At 27.1% G+C, this 25,979-nt stretch overlaps 1 protein-coding gene across 4 annotated transcripts in view; it reads left to right on the top strand.

Annotated features, from left to right (window-relative positions):
- Positions 1-25,979, top strand: part of LOC142325156 (uncharacterized) — a 506,788-nt gene that overhangs the window by 420,945 nt on the left and 59,864 nt on the right. For all 4 annotated transcript variants that reach the window (XM_075366560.1, XM_075366557.1, XM_075366558.1 and 1 more), the window contains exon 10: positions 5,804-6,106. In XM_075366560.1, coding sequence (XP_075222675.1) covers positions 5,804-6,106 — 303 coding nt within the window. The remainder of the gene's footprint in view (positions 1-5,803; positions 6,107-25,979) is intronic.

Raw genomic sequence — 25,979 nt, 5'->3', positions numbered from 1 at the left:
TTTCTGCTTTTCTCTTAACCATATCGACTAATTTCGACATTTCTTTTATTACTTGGTAAAAAACGTTTCCCGTATAAAATAAATTCTTAAGAATTTTGTTTAAAAATTCATTTCAGAAAGCTTAGCTTACGCACTTAAGCTTGTTTCTCTGAAGTCCTTTACTTAAAAGGCACAGGTTTTTTTCACCTTTGCGTTTTTAAAAAAAATAAAAAAACGACCGACTTCAAAACGAACTCAGACTAATTTTTTTTTTTTATAATTTTAATTTCGATTTTTAAAGTCGATGCTAAATAAGGATTTGTAAGCTAATTTTAAATTCTAACATATCAAAATTAAAAAATATTAATTTATTTTTTATTTTTCAATCCGATTTTTTAAAATCCCTTTTTTATTTTATAATTATATTTCACTACTCTAATAATATTAAATTTATTGTTGAGGTTTAATTAACGGTTAAGTCTTAGAAGTGCTTAGCCGGAAAAAGATTAATACCGAATTTTAACGTAAAAGAGACTATAGCTAACTCAAAAGAGACATATGCCTCTAGAGCCCAGGCGGTATCCGTTTTGGATTGGACTTTTTTTATGTGATCAATCGCTGATTTTTGCTTTACTGCCTCCGGAATATCATCAAATATGATTATTTTGTTATGCGACAGCTGAAAAAGGTGTGCTTAACTTTTTATATAACAAGATTTAAAAATAATCCCAGAAATATCCATTTTTTTCTCTTGTTTCCCTAGATAACTCGATAACTGTTCATTTTAGAGAAAAGATCAAGAGCAAAAAGTTTTGTTATTAAATTTTACACACAATATCATCGGTTGCAAATCGAAAATACGTTATTATTGATGCAAAAATAGCAATAACTGTAAAAAAAGAAGATTTTTTGGGAATTGTTTCGAATAATTACGCAATTTTATCAAAATTGCAATTTTAACAAACAAAATTATTATTTTTTTTATCGATGTCTTGTAAGTTAAAATATTCAAATATCATACTGGCAAACGGGAATTATTGCTAAATATCGACCTAATAATTTATCGATAATAATTTATTCGAAAAGTTGCACAATGGCGGTCAACTTTGATCGGTTTATCTCCAAAGATAATTAACCAATCCAGACTTTTTTTTTAAACAAGTGTCTTTCCGAGTACTTTTAAGCTGCGCTTTTTAAAATTAATTTAGATTAAAATTCGTGAAAATATTCAATTTGTTTAGAAGCAAAAAAATTGCGAGTATGTTTGAAAAATTCCCTAGGCTCTCCTAATTAACAGATTTAAATTGTTCAAAATGCATTTGAAAGTTTTAGTGTTCTTTTATACGTGATTATACGAGTATTTTCAAGTCACTAGAGACTTCACTTTATTTCAGGCTCTACCCAATTTGAAAATATCGCTTTTTTTTTTAAATCTGGATTGCAAAATTATTGTGCAAAAATTGTCAATCCGATTTTGTTGAAATTTGGCGTGTTGCTTTATCATATCAAAAAATTCATCGAGACAAAATCTGAATGTCCTATGTATAAATACTGGAAAAAAAAATTCCCAAATAATTTGTTTTTTTTCATTATTTTGACAGTTACTGCTATTTTGCATCAATAATAACGTATTTTTGACTTGCAACCGATGATATTACGTGTAAAATTTATTAAAAAAACTCTTTTCTCTGTCGATCTTTTCTTTAAAATGAACAGTTATCGAGTTATCTAGGGAAATAAGAGAAAATGGATATTTTTGCGATTTTTTTCACATTTTGTTTAATAAAAATTCAAGCATACCTTCTTCAGCTGGCCCATAACGAAATAATCATTTTTGATGATATTCCGGAGCCATTAAAGTAAAAATTAGAGATTATATAAAAAAAACTCCAATTATGTCCATTTTAAAAGAGATACCGCCTGGACTACTAAAACTAATACTTTAATACCATTAATACTCTACTACATAAAATAATCTTTGTTTTTTTTTTTTTGTCAATATAATATATAAAAAACACTTAATTCATAATGTGATAACTAAAGAAAAAAATACTATAATACAATATTGTGTCATATTTTTCGTACGATTTAAAATGCCAAGATTGTCAAGGTCAAAAACATTTAAAAAGTAAGATGTACTTTAAAAAGTAACTGTTACTTTTGCCTACATACTAATAATAATATTATTAAAAGCTGTAGTTCAGTCCATGAAAAGTAAATAATAGAAAATTTTTATTTTTATTTATCAAAGAAATATTTAATTACGTGTTCATTTATTTTTTGCGATTTTTTTTATTTCACCGTTCTAGCAATTGGACAGGACTAGTTAGCATAATTTTTTTTAAATTTCTTTCATTTTCTTGGAATCAAACCCTAATGTAATTGCAGTTCTTTTTCAACTACCGTAATATCTTTGCTTTGTAGCATTTTGATGGTGTATTTATTTCATTATTGTATTTTACGCTCCAAGGTTATGAAAGCTATATTATGGGTAGGCTTATTAGATATTATTATAATTTTTTTCTGTTTTTACAGTAGCTGTATTTATTATTATTTTATATTATTAATTGCTGTTTTTATTTCAGTTAAGAGTTTTACTCTTAAATTAAATTAATTTTATAACAATTAATTTTTTTTCTCATAACAGACATTTAGTTTTTTTTATGTAATATGATATAACTACTCTTTGATTAATTGATTTTCAAGTTGTATTATTTTTGTGGTAATTAATAGTGGTAGATACTTCAATGCCATCTTCTTTGAAAGTCACACGCGCGCGTGTACACACACACACACACGTTCAAACATACATATGCTATAGAAAATACGTAAAAGATTTATTTCATTTTTTTTTAAACATTAACATCTTGGTTAATTGTTCTTCCATTATCCTTACACAGCAATGCGTCATCATTTGTAAATAAATATACTTTAATATCAAGTTCCTTGTAATGTTGTACTCTAAGCACCTGTGAAAACTAGCTGCGTAAAATAATAAAATACAAAACCTACAGTTTTATAAGAAGCATCTTTAATATAATAATAAAACTGTTATTCAGATCTTGTTTAGAATATTATTTTACATAGTTATTGTTATATTCTAGTATATTATTGTAATTAATATTAGGCCTACATTGTCATGTTTTACAATACCATTAATATTATTAGGTATTGTTATTTAACTAGCAAAGGAAAAGGGGTTTTTATTTTGTTTAAATTACATTTTGTTTTACATATAGTTATAAATATACGAGAAATATAAATATAAATATTACAAAAAAATCTGTGCTTTTCATCCGGAGATTCGAAAAGCATCCAGGGTTCGAATCCCTGTCAGCATGACATTTTTCATACGCTACAGAATTTTATTTCCATATCCCGCGCACAAGTTCAAGCTTATTTAGCTATGTCGTCAAGCAAAAGAAAAAAAGTGATAATTGTTTCCCTCAGTATATAGTATATACCTTTAAGTCCTATACTTTTTCGATTATAAATTTTACCATAAAAATTTAGTCTGAATTGCATAAATTTCAATTAATTTTAGATAAGTCGTTAATTAGTGTAATTATATATTTGTTTGACCATTAAATGTTGAATTTTTAAACATAAGAAATGTTAGATGTAGATCTATTGTTAAAATGATCGCTTCTTTATCGCGAAAATTTTTGTAGCTTAAAAAAATAAATAGACGAGAATTGGAAGATGTTGTATTTACAATTAAGATAATTATCATACTTCCTTCTACAATAAATGGAAAATTGAGAAATTTCAATACAATCCACGCTGACCGAAATCATTATTGTTTTATGAAAGAACTAAATTATAATCGAAACACCATGTTAGGCAGAAGGTAACTAAGCAAGAATTTTAGAATCAAATGCATCGAATACGTTATCGGTTTAAAAGTTGTTAACTTATCAACTAGAAAACTGTCCAAGCTTTGTTTCAGATTTTAAGTGTGCGATGTTTTAATTGTATGTAAATTTTTATAATTTAAATAAAAACAACCTTTATTGGTTTACTGTATAGTGCCAAAGACAATTACAGAACCAGTGATGACCCACGTAAGTGTGGGTTTTGGCATTAATTGGTGTGTGTATGTTTGTGGTGGGGGGGGGGGTTGTTTGTAGAAAGAGACAAACACGAAAGGTGAAGTGAACATAATATTACTTAAGTTTGTTTATTAGTAAATTCAACTTTATAAAAAATAGATCATTAAAAAAAAAATTATAAAACAAACTGTATTGATAAAAATGTATTAAGTAAATGTTATAAATCTGGAAAACCTGTGTGAAGATTCGGATAAGTTAACACCTTTGCTAATCAGTCTTCATCAAGACCGCTCGACCTGAGATTGCATAAAACAATTATCGAACTGTAACTATTTACAGTTTATTGTTAGGCAGTGTGATATAATCTCAAATAAGTAGGGATAGGAAATCACATTATATTCAAGCAGACTGGCCTGCAAGAAATCTTAACTCTAGCGAGAAATATGTCGTTGCCGAGCCTCTCGTGGACCCAAAAGATATTCTTTTTCCACCCCTTCATATAAAGCTGGGTTTGATGAAAGATTTTGTCAAAACAACCGGGAAGGACTGGCCTTTAAGTACTTAAAGAGACAAATTTCCTACATTAAGTTATGCAAAAGTTAAGAAATGTATTTTTATTGGGCCAAAAATTCGACAGCTTGTAAAGGATCCTGCGTTTGACCGAATTTTCGAGGGGAAAGAAAAGGAAGCTTGTAAAGCCTTAAAGGGAGCCATTCATGGATTTTTAGGCAACAAAAGAGATGAAAACTAGTCAGTCGGTGACAGTACTTCTGCAAAAATACTATCAATTCGGATGCAACATGTCCATTAAAATCCATTTTCTCTATTCACACCTGGACTTTTTCCCTCCTAGTTGTGGAGTTGTCAGTGATGAACACGGATAAGATTCTATCAGAATATATCTGTAATAGAACAAAAATATCAGGGCCGTTGGAATGAAGCAATGCTTGCGGATTACTGCTGGTCTGTGTGTAGGGATGCTCCGGAACTCACAAGAGGAAAGCCAAAAGACAACGATCTCATGAAGCCACCACATGATGATTCTCTTCAGACCTAGCCAACTGCCAGGTATTCTTCCACCAACTAAGAACTCTTAGAACGTAACTGTCATTAAAAACATTTCAAATGGACTTTCTTTGTCGTTGGTATATGTAATTAAAATGTATAGTTTTCTCTTAATCCATTAAAATAAAATACTTCCACCTATTGTATATCACATAAACTGAAGCTAATAAAAATTTTTCTTTGTCAAATTCGTTTTTCTCGACCCAAGATTAATAAGATTCGTCTCATGAAGTGAAGGAAACGTTCAAAAAAGTTTGTTGTTGGGCAGCGTAATTGGATGTCATATCTCAAATATTTAAGAAAGAACTTAAAGATTTTCTTTAATCTCATCATTAAATAAAGATTCATGCTTGGAATCAAATTCACGACTTTGGTGTTACAATTTTATTGTATAAGCTTGATGAACCGCCTAAGTTATATTATTTATTAATATTTTTCTGATGTTTCAGCATTGTATTAGAACGATAGGAAATATATATTTTATTTTTAGAATACCTTCTTAAGAGTTTTATTTTTCATAAAATAAAATTTTATGTTTGCTCGTAAAACATGTTAGTATGCTTATAAATCAATGTTTGTATTAAAATTATGATTTGAATTTTATTATAATTATTATAGTCTATTTTTGTTGTAACTTTGTAATTTTATTACACCCTCCTTCTTTTTTGTAATTTTCTTTCTAAAATTTAAAAATTTATTTCTTACAGGCTGTGGGTATAGAGACACTATACCAGGTTGTTGTAGCAGAGCATCAAGAATTACAGCGTGCTCATCAAGCGCTCGCTGCAAAATTACGAGCTGAACAGCAAGCTCGTGCCGATCTGGAAGCTTCAATACAACAGAATCGCTCTGAAAATCCAATCAATCTGGCATTAGCTGCACAGATCCAAGAACTGACCGCACGACAAGCTGAGTTAATCAGTGAAAATCACGAATTACGAGAACAGAATGATTTACTGGAATTTAGACTACTTGAAATAGACTCTGCTCCTAGCAGCCTCCATTTCAAAGTATGTTTAATTGATTTATATTTAATTCATTAACATAGTATACGTAGTAAAGGTTATTGTATATTTTTTAACACAAATTAACAGCAAATATGATACAGCTTATATTCTGCTGAATATAAGCAGAACTAGCTATGACATATATTCTGCTTCTGATTAATTACGACTAGATTTACGGTTTACTCGATTTTGCTGGTTTATCATTTAGCCATGCAGTATTTAATTTAAATATGAAAAAATCAGATTTATTTTTATGTCGCTTTCTTGCATAATCTAAATATAAGTTCGTTTAAAAGTTTTATACATCAATAAATTTATTGATAATTGTTGAAAAAAAAGTCTACGTTATATAAACGGAAAAAAATGGTTTAGTAAATAATAATAATTACACAACACGGAGAAAGAGAAAAATTAAAACAGATTACTGAAGTATCTTAAAATTAATTATAACTTTATTAAATTAAAAAAACTAGGATGTGTTAGCTTCTTTTATGAAACAAAAAATAGATGAATATTTGAGTACATTTCATTTATTTAATTTTTGTTGAAATTCCTTTTGAAGTATTTTCTTTGTTCATAATAACAACTTTATATTGCATATTTTTATGAATAAATAGAAATATTATTAATTTATTTATTTATTATAGCGTTTTCTTCTCTTTTTAGTGTTTTTCTTATTTTGTGTGTGAGTATTCGCGTGCGCATCGGTTCACACTCAATTTTGTCTTATATATATGGAAAGAGTTATTGATTTCTTACAAAAATTGAGTGTGAATTATATATATATATATATATATATATATATATATATACTTATGAGGAAGGCATAGGTGCTATTCACTTTTTTGGAAAATCGAAGTAGGATTCAGGAAATAGTTTAATGTTTTTATATTTTGAAAGTGTTTAGTTAAACTTAATTTAAACTTTAATCATCAATTTTTGTCTAACATTGATTATTAACTTTTTCTTTTTTATTATTAGGGTTGAGTTCAAGTAAGTTTGTAAGAGTAGAAATAAATTTTATCTTATTACCGAGAGCGAGGATTAATGTTTAAGCTCTATACGAATTCCAGGAAAAAGAGTAATACATGATTTATTAAGATTTTTGATTAATCGAAATAGTATTTATATGTTTAATCTTTTTCCTTAACAATAAGGACTTTATTAATCAGAAAGTTTACTGATGGGTTAGATGTTCGTCCAGTCGGAGTTAACTTTTACAGTAAGCAGGAAATAACGTCCGAGAGCCATTCCTTAACTACTTACCCCCACTCTTTCTAACTCGTACTATAAGAGAGAGGTACCTCTCTCTACGTTTTCCTGATTACAGAATAAGACCTTTCTTTGCTTCTGTAAAAGAAAGATAGCTTAAAATGAATAACACTTGTATTAAGAATATCAAGTATTAAAGCTATCATTTTCAGATATAAAACCTAATATCCTAATATCCTTTTTCCTTTACTAGTTAGGTAAATTTGGTATTTATTAATTTCAAGGTTAAAATAAATAAAAACAATATTTTGTAATTAAAAGGGAGATTTTATTGAATTCTAATTTACGCTTAAGAGATCTTCCAATTTTTTGTATTCTTTCTTCCAAATAATCTACATTGTAATCAGATACCTAAGTTTCACCAAAAAACAAAAGTGTTTTATTTTCTTAAGATATAGTATTTACAATACTTTCGTATCAAACAAAAAAATTTTAACTAATGAGAAGTAAAATCTGTTACTCCCATATTTATACTTAATTACTTAAGGTTACAAATTTAATTTGAAGGGAGAAAGTAGTCGGCGAAAAACCGTAGTAGAGTGAGTGTATAACATTCTTTTGGAATCGTAACCATTAACCTTTTAATTGTACTTGCTAAACCACAATACATCATATTTATCTTACAAGTGGATGCTCAGTTGATCACTTGTTTCCTTTGATGTATTGGAATCAAACAATGAAAAGGATTACGATAAATTGTTATTGACATTAGCAAACTACAATAGAAATTATAAATAGCCAATAGAAATTTGTTATGTATCTTCTCCAGCTTTAATTCTAATTGTAAGCATAGCCCTACGGTAATCTACCCTGTTATACCTCGTGGCTCGATTGTATTCCCTCCCTCTAAACGTAAAATTCGAATATTATAAATGACCGTTAGAATTTTGATTTTTTTAATTAAAATTGTAACACGGGTCATAGAGTTTTGTGTTAGAATATTTTAGAAAAGATCAGATATGAAAATTATAAAAAAATACTTGAGAACAAATTATTTATTTTCCTATCTATTGATGTTAAGTTTAATTGATTAAAAGGTTGTTTTTTTTTAAATTCAGTTTTGCTGAATGTCTTATGGTAACTACGTTAAATATGTTTTTGAATATATTCAATGTTTTTCTTTCAAATTAATGGTTTATATTTAGGCTAAATTTTGTTTTATTTCAATATACGAGATCTTTAGGAAGAGTTAGGGCTGGTGTACAGTTAAATAAAAATAAATCTATGTATATTTCCGTCAACTAATCTAGAAACCTCTTCACTATTATATATTTTTAAACATTTCTGATGTGAAATATTTATAAATCTTTTTCTAAACGAAGACATTCGAAGTACGTTAATGTTTTTTTAATCTTATAATACTTGAAACCATAATTTTACCAACAAAAACAAACAAACCTGAATTCTTGTCACTTATTCATGTTACTTCAGAGATTGTGCCTTACCCTAACATGTTTTTTTTTTCATAAAAATTAAACGCTCTTCTTTTAGATTAAAAAGAAAAAAATATTAACTTAAAAGTAAATTTTTGTTAAGGATTAAAACTTTCATTTTTAATTATTTTACTAATTACGTATTAATCTTATGGTTTTTATTTTAAAAAAAAGTTTTTATAACAGTATTGTAAAACACGTATTTTAGTAAAATAAGACAAGGAAATGGAAAACACATGATAACCTAATTATTTTAATTTTATATTTTACCGCTAAATGTAAATTTAATGTTTAGGTATTTTTATATCTTCGACAAAAGAAAAGAATAGCTGTTTTATTTTTATACATTAAAAAAGAAAACAATAAGAAATCATAAGTGCAAAAATGGCAGGAAATTTAAATAATACTAAAATATTTTGAAATAAAACTGTATTCAGAGTATTACTTTGTACGAATAATTATGTAACTGTTTTAAAAATATACATTACATTTTCTATATCTGCAGAATGCATCTTTTAGTAATAATTTAATAAAACAATAAGAGTATTATACCGAAAAAGGTATTATCTGGAAAAAATCGTGTTTTATTGTAGCTGTTTATTTTATAATTATTATTGATATACGGTTATCATTATTACTAAAATATTATTTTTACATTAAAAAAGCCAAATTTTCCACAGATATATTATATATATATTAAAAGATTTACGATTATTATATAATAGATTCCAAAAATGTCTTTAATTTTTATTTAATAAATTCATATCTAATTGTAGATATATATTTTACAATTGGGAGTGTGGATTGTGGATACATTTATTAGGCGAGTGTGGTGGTGGATATATTTCAACTTAATCTTGGTGTGAAAAACGTAAATGGAGAACACTGATAATATTCCAAAGTATATGTATTTTTAATTAATTAATTTTTTTTATCTTATTTTGATTCTATTATAATTATCATCGATTTATAAGATTTTCACTGTGTGTGAGGTCAAGGAAACAGTTAGTTAAAGTATTAACATAAAATAATTTTATTTGTTCATTTTTTATATATTTTTTTCATTTATCCAAAAAGTATTGAAATACATTGTACATAAATCGTAGCGGGTTTTTTTTGTACAGATTTTTTGTTAGATTCCAGTTAATCAGGAATAGTCGATCTGAGATTGTACAAGACTACGCTTCATTTAAATTCATACATATCATCCTCATTCATCCTCTGAACTAATACCTTACGGTGTTCCGGAGGCTAAATAGAAAAAAAAAATTCCAGTTAATGGTTCTTCAAAACATTGCGATGTGTAAAGCTGTAACGAATTTTTTAGCTACTTCTACATATATAATACGTCAAAAAACTTTTAAAAAAAAGCTAAAATCGAAGAGCACATTGTTTTGGATAAAATTTTAATTTTATCAAATTAAAAAAAAAAAACAATTAGAACGGAGACCCCGGTTTCGAATCCCAGTCAGGCATGAAATTTTTTCATTCCTAACAATTTCCATCGGCCTAATGATTATAACTGTTGATGCCCGCTCTTTCATAAAAAAAAAATTCTTATGAAAGAAACAATTATTTCGTTAACAATTCTTTTCTTCGTTAGATAGACTGTCCGTCGGTATTTTATGATTTTTATGTAAGACTAACCTAAAGAAGAGATTGAAACATCTTATTAAATCTTAGTACATATTTACACCAATATTCTTCTATAAATCAATGAATAAAGTTTATTCATTGAACCATTCGCTCCTACCATTCGCGCCTCCGTGGCGCGAATGGTAGCGTCTCGGCCTTTCATCCGGAGGTCCTGGGTTCAAATCCTGATCGGCCATGTCATTTTTCATACGCTACATTTCCATATTCCACGTACAAACTTCAAGCTTATGTGGCGATATTACCAAGCAAGAAAAAAAATTTGTTTCCTTCTGTAACACAAAATAATATTTTAATTAAATTAATTTGTCAAAAAAATATTTTTTTATAAAATACATAATAATATTTCTGCTAATAACAGCATGGTATTAGAATACGAATATAGAACTGCTCGATTATTCTGCAATTAAAGTTCTACAGTTTCAAAGCTTGTTGCCGCCAGTTTTATCTTTCTTTTACGTGAAAGATCTAAACACTAATTTATACAGTGAAAAATATGTCTGGCTCTGTGGATACGCGTAAAATTGAACTATACAAAGCCCTAACGGCTATGTGTAGCTTTATATTTCCTGGGCTCTAAAGTATTTATTTGTAAATTACTGTAAATTTCCATATTACAAATAACTTCAAGATAAAAGGTACAAAACATAAAGTAATTTTATTGTTTATATCTCGTATAAATTATTTTACGTTTAATAGCAGCATTATGTTTCATGTCATTGTTAAAAGATAAATTTAAAAATTGTGATTATATAACCAAGATTTGACAATCTTTTTCATAAAGGTTTATGAAATAGCACGGATATGCGGTTTGGGATCCGGCCTAATAACAGCACTTGGCCATCGCGAGGAAAACGATTTCTGGATTAATCTGGAAAAATAAAACTGTTGAGAGACAAAAGACGAGGATAGGACAGTGAACTTCTCTCTTCACCTTTTACTTCAAATCTAAAATTTCACTTATCTCTTTCTGATTTTGGTTTTACACTGATGAAAGTAGAAGTAAATTAAAAAATTCTATTTTTCAAGTAGTTATAAGTTTTGTCAAGATCACATATACTTTTTCAGAATGAGTAATTTTATTTTATCATAATTATCAAACAGTTTTTACGAAAAGTTACATTCTCTGGAAACCGATCAATGAGTATCCGTGTAAATGAACATATAAGTCCGACATCATTTTATTACACAAACTTAAAAATTTAATTCCTTTCAAAGCAAGAAAAAAATTATCATTACACAAACTTTACATATACTAAAATTCCGGGACCAGAATCATAATTCACATTAAATTGTTTTCATGTGCGTTATAGAATTTGATTTGTGATTTTTGTTTAACTTTGATATACTTAAAACGATGAAATATTATTTAAGAGATAGATGGATAAAGTTGTGGCAATGATTATCAATAATTGTAAGTAATTAATTGCAAGAAACATTTTTTTTAGAAAATTACTCGATTGTTTTTCACACCTGATTAAAGAGTTTTAGTGCAAAGAAATTCAAGAGAATTGCTTAAAAATTTACTGGTTTTCTTTTATTTTATTTTATTATTTTTTTAATAAAAGATCATATGAAACCTTTATTCATGTTCCTTCTTGATTTAAATTGATACACATTGAGATATTTATCTTAGTAAATTTTATATATAGGTTAATTTAGGTTATCAAGTGAAACAAAATAAGATTCTTATAACATAAATACGTGTAACTTTGAATTATCTAGAAACGTAAGCTTCCTTTTATTCCATCAGTAATCAATCACTTTTTAAGTAACTAACTCGATTTAAAATTATATTTTTATCTATAAAATTTTTAAGTAAATTTTTATTGATAAATTTATTATTAAATACACACATTAGCTTTAATACTTTTGATATAATTTATGCTTTGTTTCGTTCTTTTTATTAATTTATTCCACTTTAAAAATGTATCTTACCAATATTAGCTGTATTTTTGCTGATAATTTTAATAATTAGCTTCATAATAACGGAAAAATTATCGAGGGCCGATCTTATATTTATTATTAAGCTGTTTTACTTTTCTGTTAACTTATACAATCGTATTTCATTATTGAAATATTTTTTCAAAAAAAATCCAAGAAAAATTACCCCTCTTTTAAGTCCTTGTACGAAATAAAGAAAGTGTTGTGATCGCGAAAAATGTCGGTTTTCGGATTTCAACAGAAATATCCATTTTGATCATCCCTGAATCCATTTTGACTAGTTTCAGCGTGACGTCTGGAGGGACGTACGTATGTACCTTGCCTAACTCAAAAACGATTAGTCGTAGAATGTTGAAATTTTGGATTTAGGACTGTTATAACATCTAGTTGTGCACCTCCCCTTTTGATTGCAATCGACTTGACCAAAAGTGTCCAAAAGAGTCCAAAATCTCAAAAAATTGAATTTTGGATTTTTTCTTAACTGCCGTAATAAGTCCTCATGAGAGCTTTTCAACGATACATAATAAGTGGTACTTATTTTCATTGGTTCCAGAGTTATAGCCAAATAAAATTTTAATTAATGTAATATTTGGATCTTACAAGGGAAGGCAAACGATTCGAATCAGACTTCATCTCCTTTTTTTATATATTTTTTTAATCCATATTTTTTAATTTACATTAATTGATTTTTTTAATAATTATTAACTCGTAATTGGTAATTGTAATTTTTTTTTACAATAAATAATAATTCAATAATAATAATAATAAAACATGAATAACATCAGAAGTTATTAGTGAAATAAAATCTTATGTACCTTTAACAATGTGTTTATGTAATTTAATAGGCATTATTACATATGTATATATGTAATAGATTTGGTGAAACGTCTGATTATTTAATATTAATTGAAAATTATAATTTAGAATTATTATTAATTGTTTTTTGGATTTTCTAGTTTAATTTTATTTAATTATTCTGGTATTTCTGTTTAATTTTATCTACATTAAAGTTAACTACACAGTGACTGAAAAATAGACCCTTACAAGAACAACTTATACACTGAGGCATACATGTCCGATCTTTAATAAATTGCAAAAATTTTTATCTTTTAGTTCATTACTTCTCACATATTGTCGGAAAATTTTCTCCCTAAGTCGAAATTGATCATCATTGCGTTTATTTGTTTTTTGTTGCCAATCATTTAATCGTCTTTCGTTAGATATAATTCTTCTGATCTTAATTTGTGTACACGTTCTCTAGTTTTCAAATTTTCTCTCTTTATATTCATCATGGTCTCTTAATCTTTTTATTGTTTCCTTGGTCTTAAGTTTTCTTTCTCTTTATATTCATCATCTTCTCTTAGTTTTTATCCTTCTCTCGTTCTTAACATTTTCTTCCTCTTCATATACATCTTCTTGTCGGTTTTTGAGATATATTTCTTCATATTATATTTCTTTTTCCTATATGATTGTTTCTTTTTCATTTTTGATTATTCACCAAATAATCCAATAATAAAAACTGAATGTTTTACACCGTGAGGTCGAAATTAATATTTTTAACCAGTATTCAGGAGTTCACTAAACGGAAAGTTTAATTATTATTAACTTTTGTTAATCAGCAACTCACAAAGATACGAATAATACCAATCTAATAATAAAGGGAATTTTACTCTATCCTAATATTTCATGTAATATTGATGAATTAATAATTGTATAAATATTTGATGTTAATAAGAACTAATATTTCAGCAATTGTGTAACTGTCCACTTTATTAAAAAAATTGGAGAATCATATCTCACTTTCAAATGAAATAGGTTTAAATGAAGCGCAACAAAATATGTATATGTATATATACATGTATGTATGTGTATATATGTAATTTAGTAGTCATACAAGGAAGTCATGTGGTGTCCACATAAGATTTTTTACTACGTTTAAATCTTACTCGATTATATTACGATCATATGAAATAAACATTAAATATGCAAATGACCTTATAAAAAAGTCTGTTTTTCTTTTAAACTTTAAAGAATTTTTTAGAATGTTCCCTGGAAAAATATTTCCCCAAATACGGGCCAAATTTTTCGAAAATAGGACCAAAACGATTATTTATCAGACAGTTAATAGGACATTTTCTTTTAATTTTTATGCGTTCACATGAGCGTATGACGAGAATGGTTAACGAGCATTCTAAAAGAGTACATCTTCCAGTTTTTATTCAGTTTTATGTTGATAATTTCAGTAATGAAATTAAATTCCTTAGATTACAAAAAAATTATTATTTGACTGAATACCGTAATCTCCCTTTCTTTCTGTTATTATGAACAGAGATTATTGATAAGATATACATTCTTCGGCAAAGAAATAATGTGATTAAATTGTGTTACATGTATGTTGTTGAGGGTAAAAGATGTGATTGTTTCGTTTTAAATATTTTCAAACTCTTTTGAGAAAAAATGTATGCAAATTTACCTTATTTTTCTAATTTATACAAACTATAGTCTTATTTATTTATACAAACATAAAATGTGGATAAATAGAATAAATAATAATATAAAAATTAATAATATTTAATGGGATATTTTCATCCATTATAAATCTGTACCATATTTTCCTTATGTAAAAGAATTAAATATAAATTTTCAATGTTACGCTGAAAGCGTAATACATCAAAAAACATATAATTCATCATAATCTGATAAAAACTTCTTATTTGTTTATCTATCATATCTTTATTATCCAACAAACAAACATAACAATAAGTTTTGCATTTAAAATTGAATAAAATTAATTTAATATTATTATATACTTCTAAAATGTTACAACATTTTATCTTTGTAACTCATAAAAATTTTATAACTTGTAACTTGTTACAATAAATTATAACTTTCAATATATTATCATTATAATAAAAAACAAGCAAGAATTTGATAAAATGTAGGTTATTTTTCTTTTTCATCTGAATTTTAATAATTATTATTTTTAACTAATAAAAGATCAGGGTGAAACTTTCGCCAAATAAACTATAATATAAATTCCTTTAAAAATAAAAATTAAACGAATTTTTCAAGCAAGAAACATAGCTAATATAATATATTAACTTAATATTAGATTTACGAATAATTTATTATCCAAATTAGTCTTTTTTAATGGTATTTCAGTTTTTTCGTAAATGTTTCTTATAATAATTTTTTTTTCCTAATAATTACGAGTAAATGCTGTATAGTAATATGCTATGTATACGCTACATTATTTTATTACAATTATGAAAATATTTAAGAAAGTATTTTGTTTCGTCGTGTATAATTAAAAACAATAACTGTAATTATGTTTATTTAATTGTTTTAATTGTTAGTTTAACATATCCAAGTTATTTTTATAAACGTCTTTCATTAAGTCGCTACGGAACTTTTACTCGAAGGTTGATTTCAATTGTCATACTAGAAATAACTGTGTACAGCGCCGTGCCATAAATATATGCGCGGGTGGCGAATTTAGGAACAAATGAACAGTAGTAATAGACGGTTGTTAGGAGGGAGGCGTGTCAATCATAACATCCTGCTACCGTCTCCTTGAAGTTAAATTTAGAATTGTAAACAGTGTGGTTTTTTATCTTGTTTAATCGATGTTTTTAATAATATTGACTGAAAAAAAAATATGTACGAATTATTTCGTATTTATAATAATGGCTAGTCAGTTTGTGTGGCATTCTTTAAGTTTAGTTTTCGATTACTTGGTCTCAAGTTCGACTCCTAATGAGGGTTTTTACATAGTTTCATCTTTCTTCTCTTCACTATTAAAAAGGAGTAATTGTAAATGGATATGAATAGTATTACTAAATAGGCCTTAATCTTTATTAATTTTTTCATGTAATTTTTTCAAGTTTTCTTTTATACCGATCTCCGTGGCGGAGTGGTAGCGTCTCGGCCTTTCATCAGACGGTCATGGATTCGAATCCTCGTCAGGCATGGTCATTTTTCATACGCTATAAAATTCTATGTCCATATTCCCAGGTACAAGACAAGTTTTCAAAAGCTTATGTGGTAAATTCATCAAGAAAAAAAACTCTTGAATTCCGAAGATGTTCCAAGATTTAGAAGTAGTATAATCGGCGATCCCTTTACAGTTAGAATTTGTCACAGCAACATTTAGAAATAAATATTATTTATTTTATTACAATATGTATTACTCAGTCGTTGCTTTACAAGAAATATAAATTAAAATAAATAGCAAAAAAGAATTTTGTACTTGTTCGTTATCGCACCGCCACTCTTTTTTACTTTTTTGATGCAAATTCTTCACATTTCATGAGAAAATAAATAATAATAATGTTTATTTAAGGTAGAAAACGTACCTTTTTTAATGAAAAATAAAAATTACAAAATAGTTTATGTGACTCCGTCAACTGAGGAATCGTACATATAACAACAAAACCTAACCAAACATAACCTACGATCGCTAACTCCGTCTAATTAATGTTAAAATGGCGTATAATATAATATTTAACGTTAATTAGACGAGGTTAGCGAGCGAAGCGAGCATAAGTTATACGTACGATTCGTCAGTACAAGAAGTCAATATAATTTAAACAAATAACCTATGCTCGCTCGCTAATAGACATAATTTTTATTTAATACATTGTAATAATAAGTTTAATACGTTGTTTTTTGACAAAGAAGTTGCATAAAAAAAAAACGGAAAAAGTGGCGGTACGATGAAAATAAGTACCAAAAATTGTAATACAGTTTGTAGAAGTTACAAATTTAGAATAAAATTATTTATATTAATTTAATTTTAATGCGAGAATTAAAAATTAGCAAGGTATATTTATTCACTATAATTCCTTTCCCCCATATTCTAATTAAAGTACGAAATTATCTGTGATAAATGGTATTCTGCTTTTAGATTATTTAAAGTATAGGGGTTCCGTATCGTGTTACAACCGTTTCTGATTAAATTAACGTAACCGATTAAATGAAAGCGAATGACTGTAGCATCAGGTGCATTGTAATTGTTTTCTTTGTTCATTTAGGAGATATCACGTCGCGGACCAAACAGAACTATTCTGTATAGTAATAATTCAAAGGAATATCTGATTGGATAATTTATTACTACTGATTTACTTATTTATTAAAACAATTGAAAGTTATTTTCCAATGGAAATTTTCTGGTTATCAAAGTAAATCATTCGTTGTACGGTTTAATCTTCAGTTGAAGTATTCTTGATGAAAAAATCGAAACAATTATTGATCAACAGTCAGTTAATTAAAAAAATTAAATTAGAATAATATTTATTGCTTTCCTCTAAATAATACACACACACACACACACACACACACACACACACACATATATATATATATATATATATATATATATATATATATATATATATATATACATATTTGCTTAAACGTTGCACTAATCTTAGGGAAAATTAACGGCATTAAAGGAATAAACACAAAACAATAGGTTGTGCAGGACATGGTAATATGAGTAAAAATATTTTGATACATCCTTAAGAGTAATGGGAATCATAAATCATCTGAAATGCGTTGCGTTACCAACGCAAAAATCTGATGGGACACCACATGACTTCCTTATACGCCTATTAAATTGCATATACACATTTTTTTTTTAAATGGAAAGTACATAAAATTTTATTTCACTAATAACTCCAGATCCTTTTTTAACATTTTTTAATATTGTTATTATTGAATTATTATTTATTGTAAATTTTTTTACCATCAAAGGTTGATAATTATTAAATAAATCAATATATTTAAAATAAAGAGAAAAAGTTAAAAAAAAAAGAAAAGGAAATGAAGTCGGATTTGAACCGATTTGCCTTCCCCTTGTAAGATCCAAATATTTTATTAATTAAAATTTTATTTAGCTATAACTCTGGAACCAATGAAAATAAGTACCTCTTATCTCTTATATCTCGTTCATAAACTCCCGATGAGGACTTATTATTGCACTTGAGAAAAAGTCCAAAATCCAATTTTTTTTTTTTTTTGAGCTTTTATGGAAACTTTTGGTTCAGTCAATTGCAATCAAAAGGGGAGGTGCATAACTAGATGTTACAACAGTTCTAAATACAACATTTCAACATCTTACGGGTAATCGTTTTTAATTTATGCGAGATATAAGTATATACGTACGTACGTACAAACTTCACGCTGAAATTAGTCAAAATGGATTCACGGATGGCAAAATGGATATTTCCGTTGAAATCTGAAAACGTATTTTTCGCGATTTTAATACATCCTGTACTACGTACAAGGAAGTAAAAATTCGCGTGTTAAAATGCGAAAACAATTTTACCAACATAATTATTAAAAATTTTGGAACAATAAAAATCATATTCTATATTTTCTTTTGATTCAGTAACCTTAAAAGAAAAAATTTTTGTAATAGAAATTTATTATTTACAAATCTCTTCGAAATATTAAATTTTGAAATCCGGAGAGCTTCAAAAGTTTTAACTGGAAAAATCACATTTTTTCACGTCTTGTATATTTTAGTACCTCAACTAATGAACTTTATCTTGATTCTTGTTTTCTCTTCGTACTTGAGTTTTTTAACATTTTGTCTAAAACATGAAAATGAAAGTAAGAACCAAAATTTAATGCTGTAGAATTTTGTAAATAATTTTAATTTTTACGTATAGAACTGTAATTTAATTTACATTAAAATATTTATCCATTATATTTTAAGCTTTCTAATAAAAACAAAATTTAAATTCAAAAAACTATAATATTTTGTAATTTTTTCGTGCAAAATTAATATTCAATAACGAAATTGAATTCTGATAACTAAGAATTGGTATAACCAGTGTAGAAGTCCGAGGACACCACCTGTAGCCTTACAAATTGCTGACCTATATTGTGTTAAAAGAGTTGCACAAACCATGGCACTCCTACACTCATGTCGGTTAGTCTGGTCGCTCCTCTACAACAAACGCATACTTCCAGTGAGTCTGGAACTCTCGCTCGGGTTGTTACCATGATTGTTGCGGCGGTATTTATAATAACCGTGTAATACTAAAGTATTGTTTTTGTGTGTTGTTTGTTTGTTTGTTTTAAAATATTTGCCAATCCTACGTGGGAAAACTACTATTATTATAAGAATTATATTTTCTGTAAACCAGTGATTCAAATCAGTTAATTATAGTTATGTAGCTGCGTTTCATTTGATTAAGTTTTATACAGGAAGATAACTCGTTAGTTTCTAGGTTAGTAAATTTAATCTTAATTACAGCTGACCTTAAAAAAATTTTTCGTAATCTTTTTTTTATTTGTTTTTTATTTAAAAAAAAATATTTTTACTGTTTAAATATAAAATAACGTATTTTATTTTAATTTTTTTTTAAATTACTTATTTTCATAACCAAAAAAACTGGTATAATTTATATTATATACTTTTTATGACAACTTTCATTAAATATAAAAAGATAATTGTTTACAAAAACATTGTTAAATCCTTTTTTTTCTCAGTTGATATTTTATCCTCAGTTTGAATATTCATATTTTCATTTGTTAAGATATTAATACTCGTATTTTTATTTTTATTTAAGTTTATTTATATAAAAGTTTCGAAAAAGAAATAGTGGATCCAGAATCCATTAAGCAAAAGTAAAATATTACTTTTCTTTAAAAAATGAAATATATTTTTTTTTTTTATTTACCAGTTTTCACTGTGCTTTACCGTTACTAATATAATAATGTTCGCTAATCGGAATTATTCGGTTGTCTGAACAGCCTCTGCGTTATTACTTAGGATTAAAGCGAGTGAACGGCTTTTAGAGATAAAAGAGAGAAAGAGTGTGTGTAGGGACTCATGTAACGCATTTATTTGAAATTAAATTAAAAGCTACGTTGTTTAATTAGTTATACATAATTATTAAACAAAGTAAACAATAAATAAAAATTTCTTATATATACAATTATCCTATTAAGTAGAAGTAATGTATATATAACACATTGTTTCACTGTAGAAAAGGGTACAATGTTCCTAGTCTCTCGTATGGCTATGAATTATGTGAAGAACTAAATACAAGATACACAAATCTTACTTGCTTTCTCTAAGAATAATTGTATTCACTGTACACTAATCTCTTAGTGAGTGAAGATGTCATTTTTACGGCTGAACCACTGAATTTCGGTTAACTTGACATGCCGAAGTGCAGCAGAATGTTCAACTCGGTTAAGAAGATAATGGGAAGCTATATTTCTCCTCTTTTCCTTAGTTGGCCTGAAATAAGATGCTTATTATCTTGTGACTGGCCATTCCATTTATGGAGTGATTTTTATCTCGTATCTAGTCGCCTACAACCATTTTGTTTATGGAACTTTATATATTTTCATGTAAACTATCGATTAGATTTATTAACTTATTTTTAAGAGCACATGTAACAATCGCCGATCCGCACTAGACAAACGAATACAAATGTACTTCCACAAATATTCGTTTATAATGCTGGATAACAAGATAGCATTATCAAAGACAGCTTCAAGGTTGTTTTTCATAACCTTCATTCTTCTCTATTCGCTTTTAACTTGGCCGGTTCTTAATGTTCAGCTTTTTTAACCAATACTGCTACTTAACTTATTCATTACTCATGGAGTATGAGATTACAATGAGATAATGAGATATTCAACTTATTTGCATATTTTATGTGAATAAAAATTGAAGAATCCTTTCTCTGAAAAATGGAATAACAAAATTCTTTAGTATTTTCCATAAAAATAGTTTGTTTTCCCAATGAAAATTAAAATAAAACACACAAATGAGTTAAAATGAATTAAAATAAAACACACGTAAATTTTATCATTTAAAAATAATCTACTATTTAATTTTAATATAATTTATTTTTTATTTACTTGTCTAATTTTTGTAATGAAAATTATTGTAAAACGTAAATTAATTTCTTTATTTAAAGTAAAATCTGTAGATTTTTTTAAAAGTACAAACATTTAAAACGATTTCACGACTGGCAGAAAAGTATACATAATAAAATAAAATTCTTTTTTTCAAAATCCATAGGGCGTATGAAGTTTTTAAATCTTACAAATGTAATAGATCTGAGTAAGAGAACCAAATTTTAGCTGGAATTAGTTAAATCTGAGTTACCAAAGTAACAAAGTAGCAAAGTTACAAAAGCAACAAAGTAATTGGTTCATTAATGAACCAGTTATTTTTCACTAATAAATAATAATAAAAATTATTTTACCATAAAATATTATTAATATTCTTTTATTTTTATTTTTAATAATAAATTAATTACTGTATTTATAACATAAATTGTATGTTAGAAATTATATTGTACTTTAATAAACTAGCCTAAAAAATATAATATTATTAACTTTTGCTCCGGCAAATTAGTCTCCCCTGTTATTTCAGTTATGTTTTCTTCTGAAATCCCGAATTGTATATCTTATTCACTTAATTTATATAAAAAGAAATAACTCTATAATCATTCAATCAACTGAAATAAAATTCGGAATAGATTTTCTTTTAGTAACAATTTTTAAATCTGTTAAAAATTAAAAACACAAGTGCCAAAAAGAAATGTGAAAGTGCAGATCATTACACGACAATGTAATGTAGTAATGCAGAGCCCCTAAATTTCGGACCATTGCCACTATATCCGTAAAGGCTTTATGCCAATATGATTTGGTTAAAATATTTAACTTTGTTAAAATGCCCACGTACTAAAAAGCTTCCCGTAGTCTATTTCTTGGAAATTACATTTGGTTCATTTCGTTCGACGTATTGATTTTGCTGCGTTATTTGTATATAGTATAATTTTTTTTCAATTTATTTAAACATATAATTCATATTTATATCCTATTACAATCCCAGTAACTTAAGGATTACAACGCGGAGTCATACATCCAAATCGGTTCAGCCGTTGAGCTACTACGGTGGAACAAACACATATATACATATACCCTAAATACACTACACTCCTTTTTGGGGAGTCGTGTATAAATGAAAATTTCATAAAATTTTGAACACACTTTCATTTGCTAATAAAAATCAAAACATCAGTTTGCATACGAATTTTTTTTTCTGTATAAAGAAATTAATACAAATCATCTTCTTGATTCAGGTGATTTCATACTCTTTTTTTCAACCTGAAATTTCGGGGTATGAATTTGCCGTAATTTGTTAATTATGTACAAGCACCGGATTGTATGTCACTTGCCAAAAAAATTAATAAATCAATACTTCACAGCCCAACAAGATAAATTTAAACTTTTGAACAAAAATATACCTGTTTATATGAATCTCGTGTTTTTTATTCTCAACTTTTAGAGGATAAAAGTTAAAAAAATTTTAAAAAACTGGCAATATCAAATCCTCTTAATGTGTGTAGCAGTTATTTTTATGTAACTATCCTTTACATTATAAAAATAACAATGGTAGCAGATTATTTTAATTAGCTAATTACAGTTTAACATTTAATTAAATATGTTATTAAAAAACAGTACTCCCTGGACATAATAACTGTTTACTGACTACCAAACGAATTTATTCATTTTGTAATATAATTAATCATCATTTGGGAACAGAATTTACCAAATGAAAATTTCCCACGCACACGCGCGCGCGCACGCACACACACACACACACACATATATATATATATATATATAAATACAAATACACAATCATAAATCTATAAAAATGAAGCATTAATGTTTTCATGTTTACACAAGTATCTTATAAAAAATTATAATCTCTTGTAGCCTACAAGTTTATAACATCAATTATGTTTGTTACTTCTATTATGTAAAAACCATTTTCTTTTCAATAAAAGCTCTTTCTTTATTACTTTTCCAGACCGTTTTTTTATTGTTAACTACTAACTATGCCGTGTATCCTACTAGTTAGTATGTTAAATAATTTTATTCCATTATGTATTCATGTAAATATGTAGTAAAGCTCCAATTACCGAGTGTTATTGTTTAATAGATTACTTATTTTTTATTTATTAGATTTGAAAAGGAGGTTGCTCCTTTACCGAGCAACTGTGTTATGTGTTTCGAACAAGATCATTCATCAATCCTAACCATCTTTTCTTCTGTATAACATTCTGTTTCATTTATTTCCTATCCAGCAATATATAAGTAAACCAAATTAACGAAATTGAAAAAAAAGCCCAAATCGGAATATTATAAGGAAAAATTCTCTACAAAATATTTTGCTTAAAATTAATCAGTTTGATTTAAAAATGTTCTTTTTAAGGAATGTAATGGTTTAAATGTTAACTTTAACGTTACAAAAATATGCTATTAATAGAATACTTTTTTGTTACACGTCCAAAAAAAATGGTTTATAATTTTTTTCGTTTTCTTTGCTGTATATCCTATGAATTGTATTTTTTCAGTAAAAAAAAAAAAATTGGCTTATTTTATTTAAATGAGATTTAAATAATTTAAATACATTTAATAATATAATTAATTGCCTCTAATTGTTTTTACTTACGTAAAATAAAATAGTTTTTATAACGATATAGAAATATGGAACCTAAAACAAATAATTTATTAAAAAATTAATTGGTTATCCAAAGTAATTTCGATCTTTATTACCTCGAATAAAGAAGGCTAATTTATAGCATTACGCTCATTGATTTATAGCGTAATGCTACAGCGTTACATTTTATAGCGTCGCTATTTATAGCGTTACTTTTTCATTAAATAACATTTCTTTCAACAAAATTAATTTTATAGTAAGTGTTATAGTCTTCTTTACTTGATTTATTTTTGTAAATGGCATTTTATGATTATAGTGAGATATTAAAGGATATAAGAACACATAAGAGCATTGGAAGTGAACGCAGTTTTTCTTTAATGTAACGGAATCTGTTAGGGAATTAGGGATGTAAAGATTCCTAAGAAGAATGAAACATAATGGTAGGCGTAGTTCATACCAGTCTTGGTATTCGGTCCGGAAAAATGATTCAACGGCTACAGTGAGGAAGGTAAGATCTAGCGATAAAGTTTGTCAGAAGAATGTTTGAAAGAAATAGAACTATTCACATTAGAAATAAGAAAAGAAAGAAGGGTGAAGTAGAAAATTTTATATAGAAATTTAATATAGCAGAGTGCGTTGGTTTGCGTGACGAACGAATGCATGAAAGAAAAGCGGTAATAAAGATTGCTGAAGTAAAAATAAAGGGTTGAAGGCCAAAAGGTAGTTCAAAGAAGAGATGAATGGATTGAATGAAAGGATGTGAAAGATAAAGCAGTTATCCAGAGAAATGTTTTGAGGATGGATGACAAAAGAAGTGAAGCGAGTGAAGTTTGATTCAAAGCACAGGAATGTACGAGTATATATGTTACCTACATTATATACATGTATATTACTACACTGCAATCAATCGCCTTTTGGTTGTCCTTCATAGGATAGGTGTTTCCCGTTTTAATTATACCAGTAGCATGGATAATCGTATAAGTCCTTAAAAGTTGTTAAAATTGTTTAGCTTTTCGAGATATATCTATTTATTTCCTCACACACAACGGATTGCCCAGTTGTCCTGTAAGTAAAAAGTTTAAAGGGTAGCTAGTCGGGTCTGCCCGTAGTTAACTCTTCAGATATAATGGCTGTTTTTCCTGCACCGTGAAGTACCGTTGGTCGTAAATGCTGCCTAATAACAGAATTCTTCACCACTATTTAGCTACGATTTCCTTCGTCCTCACAACAGTATTATGTCTACAGGTGACTGACTACGAATTGTATTCAAGTAATACTTATCTTAGTTCTAATTATCAGACACGTATTCTCCGACAGCTTATTTTTGGTAAGGAAGCATAGTAAAAATATTCTTCCCTAACATATACTAGTACACACGAAGAATGTTATCAAACTTTCAGGACATGTTCTCAAATACATAAAGGAGAAAAATAAAGAAGGGCATTTCAGAAGTTTATTTAATGTTTTAAAGTTAGTTTTATTGCTGTGTTTTTAATGTTATTTTTCTAAAATATTTAATTATTTATTTTGTAATACCGAAAAATTTGCTTTGTTTAATACCTAGTTAAAATTTTCTACGTTCTGATATATTTTGTTTTTAATAAACTTCAAAATTCTCACGTTTATATTTAGTTTCTGTGAACGTTATTCATATCATTTTATTAAGAATCAAATTCTCTACAAGTCTGGTTTAAAACTTGTAGAGTTTTTTGAAATGTTTATTACCCATTTAACAAAGTTATGTTACTCCAAACACAAAGTAGTGTGTTTCTTGACTCCCTTTTTTGTATTTTATCGCAGATTTCTCGAAAAGTACTAAAGATACAATTCTGGGATCATTTTTTTCAATTTTTTTGGTAAGATTTAATATAAAACAACTAAATTTACTCCCTAATTTGGATCCCAAAAATTACACTCACGACTTAATTTTTACCGTAGGCGCAGAAATCAGGACAAAATTTTTCGCCACCCGGCGCTCGCTAGCGAAGAGTTTCCGATCCTATATTTATATCAACGTTCTTTTTTATTCTCACCAGTAGAACATGTCCTAAAAGTATGTTACATTCTACGTGAATCACTCTCTGTGTAA

The sequence above is a fragment of the Lycorma delicatula genome, chromosome 5 (genome assembly GCF_047948215.1).
Source record: "Lycorma delicatula isolate Av1 chromosome 5, ASM4794821v1, whole genome shotgun sequence".
NCBI lineage: Eukaryota > Metazoa > Arthropoda > Insecta > Hemiptera > Fulgoridae > Lycorma > Lycorma delicatula.
Note: the sequence above shows the minus strand (reverse complement) of the source record. Positions and strands in the feature narration are given on the sequence as shown.